Source organism: Chiloscyllium plagiosum, chromosome 19, assembly GCF_004010195.1.
Source record: "Chiloscyllium plagiosum isolate BGI_BamShark_2017 chromosome 19, ASM401019v2, whole genome shotgun sequence".
Classification (NCBI taxonomy): domain Eukaryota; kingdom Metazoa; phylum Chordata; class Chondrichthyes; order Orectolobiformes; family Hemiscylliidae; genus Chiloscyllium; species Chiloscyllium plagiosum.
The window spans coordinates 20,976,769-20,984,504 of record NC_057728.1 but is presented as its reverse complement, the minus strand read 5'-3'; the positions used below and the strand labels follow the sequence as shown (position 1 = coordinate 20,984,504).

General features: G+C 40.0%; 1 protein-coding gene across 1 annotated transcript in view; it reads right to left on the bottom strand.

Moving 5' to 3' along the window:
• LOC122559576 (structural maintenance of chromosomes protein 1B-like) overlaps nt 1–7,736 on the bottom strand; it is a 140,920-nt gene that overhangs the window by 17,516 nt on the left and 115,668 nt on the right. Inside the window, exon 22 of the mRNA XM_043709282.1 lies at nt 6,322–6,473. Within this exon, the coding sequence (XP_043565217.1) occupies nt 6,322–6,473 (152 nt within the window). The remainder of the gene's footprint in view (nt 1–6,321; nt 6,474–7,736) is intronic.

Sequence of the window (7,736 nt, the reverse complement as noted above, 5' to 3'; positions counted from 1 at the left end):
GTGTGGCACCTTATCAAAGGCCTTTTGGAAGTCTAGATAGACCACATCCACTGGGTTTCCCTGGTCTAACCTACTTGTCACCTCTTCAAAGAATTCCAACAGGTTTATCAGGCACTACCTCCCCTTACTAAATCCATGTTGACTTGTTCTAATCTGACTCTGCACTTCCAAGAATTTAGAAACCTCACCCTTAATGATGGATTCTAGAATTTTACCAACAACCGAGGTTAGGCTAATTGGCCTATAATTTTCCATCTTTTGTCGATCCTTTCTTGAACAAGGGGGTTACAACAGCGATCTTCCAACCATCATAATAGCACAATGCAGAAATGTTTACCCGAACTCAAAGACTGTTGCGATTGAATTTCTTCAGGAGCATGTTTTGCCACTGTCGCCACTGAAGTAACTCCACAGAGGCCGGTATCCCATCACCAAGTCACCCTTAATTTACACATGCACAGTGCTTGACACTGGTCCGGCTTCCTCAGCCAGTGCTCAGAGTAAACCTCTGACACTCCTGTTCTTTTTTTGTTCTTTTGTGCCCTTACACTCCTGTTTATTTATTTATTTTTCTCCGTTTTTTTTTATTTAACCCCCACACTACCGCCTAACTGCGGTAGTGCATATTTTATTTCCCCAGCACCCATGGTGTGTGTGCGCAGGTGTGAGACACAGTGAGAGACACAAGGTGTACGAATCTTTATTCAATTTCCATCACCAGGAAGATAGGAAAACACCCGAGTGGCCAGTGACAAGCACTGCCCTTCACAAAAAAGGCAATGCTGTATGATTAAACAGTGAAGGGGAGGGCAAGGACTAAATCAAAATAGAGTTGGAGGGGGTAATAATGCACTCCACTCCCTGACACTTCTGTTCTTTTTTTTTCTTTTTTAGTCCTTGCACAAACACCCAAGTGGCCTGTGACCAGCAGTGCCTTTCCCATCAAAGGGCAGTGCTGTGTGAATCCCTATTTATTTTATTTTTTTTCCCCATTTCTTTCTTGTTTCTTTTTTTTTTCTTATTAACCCCCACACTACCACCTAAGTGCGGTAGTGCTTATTTTTTCCCCAGCACCCATGGTGTGTGTGTGCAGGTGTGAGACACAGTGAAAGACACAAAGTGCACAAATCTTTATTCAATTTCCACCACCAGGAAGATAGGAAAACACCCAGGTGGCCAGTGACAAACACTGCCCTTCACATCAAGGGACAGTGCTGTGTGATCAAAACAGTGAAGGGGAGGGTAGGGACTAAATCAAAATAGAGTTGGAGGGGGTAATAATGCACTCCACTCCCTGACACTCCTGTTCTTATCCGTAAGCCATGAATCCCTGATTGGACCAGGTTAACAGCCCCAATCAGGAAAATCATGTTCTATGAGATCCACCTGGCTGACTATGCCACAATTTTTTCCCAATGAAGAATGCTGAATACCTAAGCAACTAATAGATCAGCAGTTCAAAGCATGTCCAGTGATCATTGAAAACAACAGAAAGGATAGATAAGGTTATTAAGGAAACAGAAGGAATACTTGCCTTTATTAGTCAAGGCACTGAATACACAGAAGAAAGGTTATGATGGAGCTGTCTAAGACGTTAGGCCACACATGAGAGAGCTTTGGCAAATAGGGTTAAGGAGAATCCATACGGATTCTACAAATATATTAAGGAGAAAAGTATAACTAGGGAGAGAATTGAGCCTCTTAAAGATCAGCAAGGCTGCCAATGTATGGAACTGCAGGAGATGGGACAGATACTAAAAGAATATTTTGCATCAGTGACTCATAAATTGAAGTCTGGCTTCCAACATCAATTTCAGTTCGCGAGGGATAGAAACTGGGGAAAAGAGAAACCCTCCGGTGCTAAGGGAAAATGAGATTGAAGATAGCAAAAAAAGTTTACCACAGGGTAAAAAGGAAACCCATGAGGGGGAAAGAGAAGTAAAAAAACTCAGGTGTTTTCACTGTGATAAAATAGGCCACATTAAGTCATAGTTTTGGTGATTTAAAAAAAGCATTAGGAAGACGAATGTGGGAACACAGGATAAGCCAGCGAGTTTTGTTGAAATGGTAAAGGAAAGCACAGTTAAAGCTCAAAAAAATGCAACAGAATATACAACCACACCAGGGGTTGGTTGAGAGGGAAGTGTCAGATGTCCTTAAAGAATTTACTTGCAAGGGTACAGTTTACGTGTACATGCCATGAGTAGCAGGTAAAGTAATTTACATTTTAAGAGATATAGGAGCTTGGCAAATTTTGATGATGAGTAATGAGAGAGATGTAACTCAGATGGAGTGTTGCCAGAAAAAGCGGTAAAACGTGGAATTCATGATGAGGTGAGAAGTTTTCCATTATATAAAATGAGGTTGGAGAATCTAGTGAGAAATGGAGAAGTGGTAGTAGGAGTAGTAGAAAAATTCTTGGTTCCAGGAATACAATTTGTCTTTGGTAATGACATAACTGGATCACATGTGGGAGTGATAACTACTGTGGTTGATAAGCCACTGGAAAATCAGACAAAGGTATTACAGGAAGTATACCTTGGGATTTTTCCTGACTGTGTGGTATCAAGGTCACAAAGCTTTAGGTTAAAGTAGGAGGAAAAAAAATCAAAGAATAAAGATAAGGAAATTGAAGTTCAGTTGTCAGACTACGCTTGATCAAATGGTGTGGAAAAAGCAAGAACATTTTTGTTTGGAGATATTAACTGAATTATGACAGAAAGATGGAAAACTGGAGTAGATGTATCAAAAATCTTACACTGAAAATGAATCTGAGAGCAGCTACGAATATTGCTTTCTTAAAAATGACGTCTTCACGAAGAAATGGAAACCGTCACAAATTCAGGTAGATGAGAAATGGACAGAAGTTCATCAAGATTAAAGTGAGAAGATGAAGTGACCAGGAATATTGACAAGGACAGGGTGGTAGACATAGTCAATATGGATTTCAGTAAGGCCTTTGATAAGGTTCCATATCGTAGGCTGCTCTGGAAGGTTAAATTGCATGGAATCCAGGGCGTGCTAGCAAATTGGATACACAATAGCTTGATGGTAGAAAGCATAGAGCAATAGTGGAAGGATGCTTGTCACGCTGGAGGCCCGGAACTAGTGGTGTACCTCAGGGGTCAGTGCTGGGCCCATTACTGTCTGTTATGTATATCAATGATTTGGATGAAAATGTACAAGGCATGATTAGCAAGTTTGCAAATGACATTAAAATAGGCAGTATCATGGACAGTAAGGAAGATTATCAGTAATTGCAGCAGGACCTTGATCAGCTGGGGAAGTGGGTCGAGAAATGGCAAATGAAGTTTAATATAGGTAAGTGTGAAGTCTTACATTTTGGAAAGTCAAATCAACGTAGGAATTTCATGGTGAATGGTAATGCCTTAAGGAGTGTAGGGGAACAGAGGGATCATGGAATTCAGGTGCATGGTTCTCTGAAAGTAGAGTCACAGGTAGACAGGGCAGTGAAGAAGGCTTTTGGCACACTGGCCTTCATCAGTCAGGGCACTGAGTACATAAATTGGGAAGTTATGTTGCAGTGAGGCCACATTTGGAATATTGTGTTCAGTTTTGGTCACCTGGCTAGGAAGGATGCTATTAAATTGGAGAGTGCAGAAGAAATTTACAAGATGTTGCCAGGACTCAACAGCGAGAGGTTGGACAAGTTACGACTTTTTTCTTTAGAGCATAGGAAACTGAGGGAGAATTGTATAGTATTATGAGAGGCATGGATAGGGTGAAGGCACTCAGTCTTTTTCCCAGGGCTGGGGCATCAAGGACTAGAGGTCATCAGTTTAAGGTCAGAGGGAAAAGAATAAAAGGAAACCTAAGGGACAACTTTTTTTACACAGAGAGTGGTATGCATATGGAACGAGATGCCAGTGGAAGTGGTTGAGGCAGGTACATTAAAAACATTTAAAGGGGATTTGGACAAATATATGGATAGGAAAGGTTTATAAGAATATGGGCCAAGGGAAACGGGCTTGCGCTGATAGACATTTTGGTCGCATGGACCAGTTTGGGCCAAAGGGCCTGTCTCCGTGCTATACAACTATATAACTCTATTAGTTGTATTACCGGTGGGTTATAGAAAGGAGGTGTTGCAGTAGAAATCATTTGGGAGTAAGGAATGCTCAAGTCAAAATCCAAAAACATATTTTTTGACCTGGACTGCATAAGGATATGGTTGAATTTTGCCAGACATGTCATATGTGTCAGGTAATTGGAAAACCTCAGGCAGTGATAAAACTAGCACCCTTAATACGCATTCCTGCATTTGACGTCTTAATTGAATGCATTGGCTCTCTACCCAAAAAAAGTGGAAATCAGTATGTGCTGACCATAATGGATGTGTCAAATGGAACAGACGCCATTCCATTTTGCAGTATCACAGCTAAAATAATTGTAAAAGAGTTATTCAAATTATTTTACTAGATACAGATTACCCACAGAGATACAATCAGATCAAGGGTCAAATTTTACATTAAAATTATTGAAGGAAATTATGGATAGCTTGGGAATAAAGCAATCCAAATCCACTGCATACCATCCAGAATCATAGGAAGCTTTAGAACAGTGGCAATAAAACTATAAAGACCATGTTAAGGGCTTATAGTCTATCCAGAGATTGGGATGAAGAAATTCTATTTCTACAATTTTGAAATTCATAGGGATGCACCAAATGAATTTACCAAATTCAGTCCATTTGAATAAGTGTTTTGGGCATGAGGTGTGAGAACCACTGAAATTAATTAAGGAGAAATTGGTGAGTCAGAGTTCAGAAACCACACATTTGGACAATGTGCCAAATTTTATGGGAAGATTAAATAGAGCAGCTGAGTTGGCTAGACAGCATTTAAAAGTATCACAGCATTTGATGAAACAGGAAGCCGAGAAGAAATCAAAAATTTGCAATTTTGCTAGTGGAGGATAAAGTGTTAGTGTTACTTGCAGTGGTAGGTGAACACTTCAAAGCAAGGGTGGTGGGCATTATCAAACTGGAAAGAAATTGAGTGAGGTGAGTTATTTGATAAGAATTCCAGATAGAAAGAAATCTCACAGTGTATATCATGTCAAGATGCTTAAAAGGTATTTTCATAGCGAAGGAAAGCAAAAGGAGACTGTGTTACTGGTTACAGCATAGACTTTGGGGTGTCAGGAGGTGAGTTACTCGTCGCAGTATCCCTAGTCTCTGACCTGCTCTTGTAGTCACTGTGCTTATGTGGTGAGGCCAGTTGAGTTTTTGGTCAATGGTAACCTCAAGGATGTTGACAGTGGAGGATTATTCTTAGAAGAAGACTACAAAATAGACCTTTGGGCATTTTTCCAGAAAACTGGATAATTGTCAACAGAAATATTCCATAATTGAGAAGAAAACCTTGAGCTTGGTGTTGGTGTGACACCATTTCAACATTTGTACTGTGTCTAAGACAATTGTATGTACTGATCATCATCCAATAAAGTTTTTGGAGAAATTTAAGGACAAAAATTTCAGACGGTTTAGACGGACCTTATAATTGCAGCCATTCAATTTGAAAATGATACTTGTGGCAGGATGTAAGAACATAATTATTGATGTTATTGCGATTTTGATGAAGGACGATGGTGGTATTCAGTGGCAATAATAAACGGACTGAAATAGACTGTAAGAAAGTGAGGACTGCAGATGCTGAATAGTCAGAGTTGAAAACTGTGGCGCTTGGAAAAGCACAGCAGGCCAGGCAGCCTCCAAGGAGCAGGAGAGTAGATGTTTTGGGGGGGGGGGGGTGAATGAGAGTATAGTCTGGTCTATAACAAAACCCACTGATCACAGCTTACCAACCTGAAAAGGTAGCCCTATCCCCACTCATTGTTTCCTGCCCATTAGCCAATCTCTATCCATGCCAATATACTTCCAACACCATGGACTCTTATGACTTAACCTTTTGTGAAGTATATCTTCTGAAAGTCCAAATACTACACATTTACTAAATCCCTTCTATCCTTTCGGGTTGAGACTTCCTCAAAGACTCTACTAAATTAGTCAGACATGATTTCCCTTCCATAAAGCCATATCGACTCTGCTTTTCACTATTGACAGTGTTGAGTAAAATGCACTGGTATATTCAAAGGGACGTTAGATAATCATATGATATATGAAGGATTACATTATATGGATAGGAGTTAGATGAACAAGAATATATGCATCAAAAATCAGCATGGACTTTGGATTAAATGCGGTTCTTTCAATATTTTGGAAATTCACTGACCTAACTACAAATGATGATGAGATAATGTTGCTTTAAATTACAAATAAATTAGACAATCGTCATTTACCTGTGAATAGCAAAAAGCAATGCTAATGCTGCCACTGACTTTTCTCCTCCTGACAAGTTGTCCATAGGCATGAACCGTTTCCCTGGAGCCACACAGTTGTAACCAATACCATCCAAGTAAGGTTCTTCTGAGTTTTCTGGACTGAGGAATGCCTAGTAAGTAAAAGGTATTTAACAGTTTTCTGCAGGCAAATTATTTAAAGGGAAACTTCTGAATTAAAAGTAAAAATAACAAATGTCCAGGATTGATTTACAAATGGTTATGTTATTGAACTTACAGGATTGAGTTTTATTTCAACGATTATAGTTTGATTATAAATAATGCACAAGCAAGTGAGGTATTAATATTGTATTATTTCTTTGTGGTCAACATAAGACACCACAATTTGGGCCTCTATTTATATCTGTATTTCTGTACGCTAAGTGAAATATGACATATTGCCTCAGGCCAAAGTAAGGTCATAGTTTTATGGTTTTACTACAGAACAGATAATGTAAGACACCCACTATTATAGTTTATGACTCAATTACAAGATTATTATGGTGCCATTTTATTCTACAATAGTCAAAGTAGATGCTGTGAAAATAAGCTAGGTTTTGGAGAGTGATTTGGCACTTATCAGCTGTATTCCCTTCAAAGCCTATTGCACATGTAAAAGCTTTAGATCATGCCATAGTTTTATATTTTAAAATGTCTTAGCCTTTTAGATTAGATTAGATTACTTACAGTGTGGAAACAGGCCCTACGGCCCAACAAGTCCACACTGCCCCGCCGAAGCGCAACCCACCCATACCCTACATTACCCCTTACCTAACACTACGGGCAATTTAGCATAGCCAATTCACCTGACCTGCACATTTTTGGACTGTGGGAGGAAACCGGAGCACCCGGAGGAAACCCACGCAGACACGGGGAGAACGTGCAAACTCCACACAGTCAGTCGCCTGAGGCGGGAATTGAACCCGGGTCTCTGGCGCTGTGAGGCAGCAGTGCTAGCCACCGTGCCACCCATTTTAACTTAGGAGAAAATAATCACTTTCTACAAAATCTGTAAGAGACATAGAGAATTTGGATAAAAACAAAATATTGCAGATGCTGGAAATCTGAAACAATAGAGAATGCTGGACAACTTCAAGGAAGAAGTGGAGAGCCTTCAGACCATCCTGATGATGATGGATGTATCGATGGATTGGACTGGATCTGAAAATTAGAAATTAAGGAACCACATCAGAAGAATCGCCAATGTAAATAGGAAGAGACTGTACATATGGGGAAAAATGTAGTCAAGATAGGAAGGAATAAGTTCAATGGCACATAATCAAGCTGAAACAATGGATTTGCCAGGGCAGTTGTGTATGAATTTTGGGAAGGAGTTAGAAGCAGGCTGTGTGGGTCTGGGGCACCATGAGGTGGGA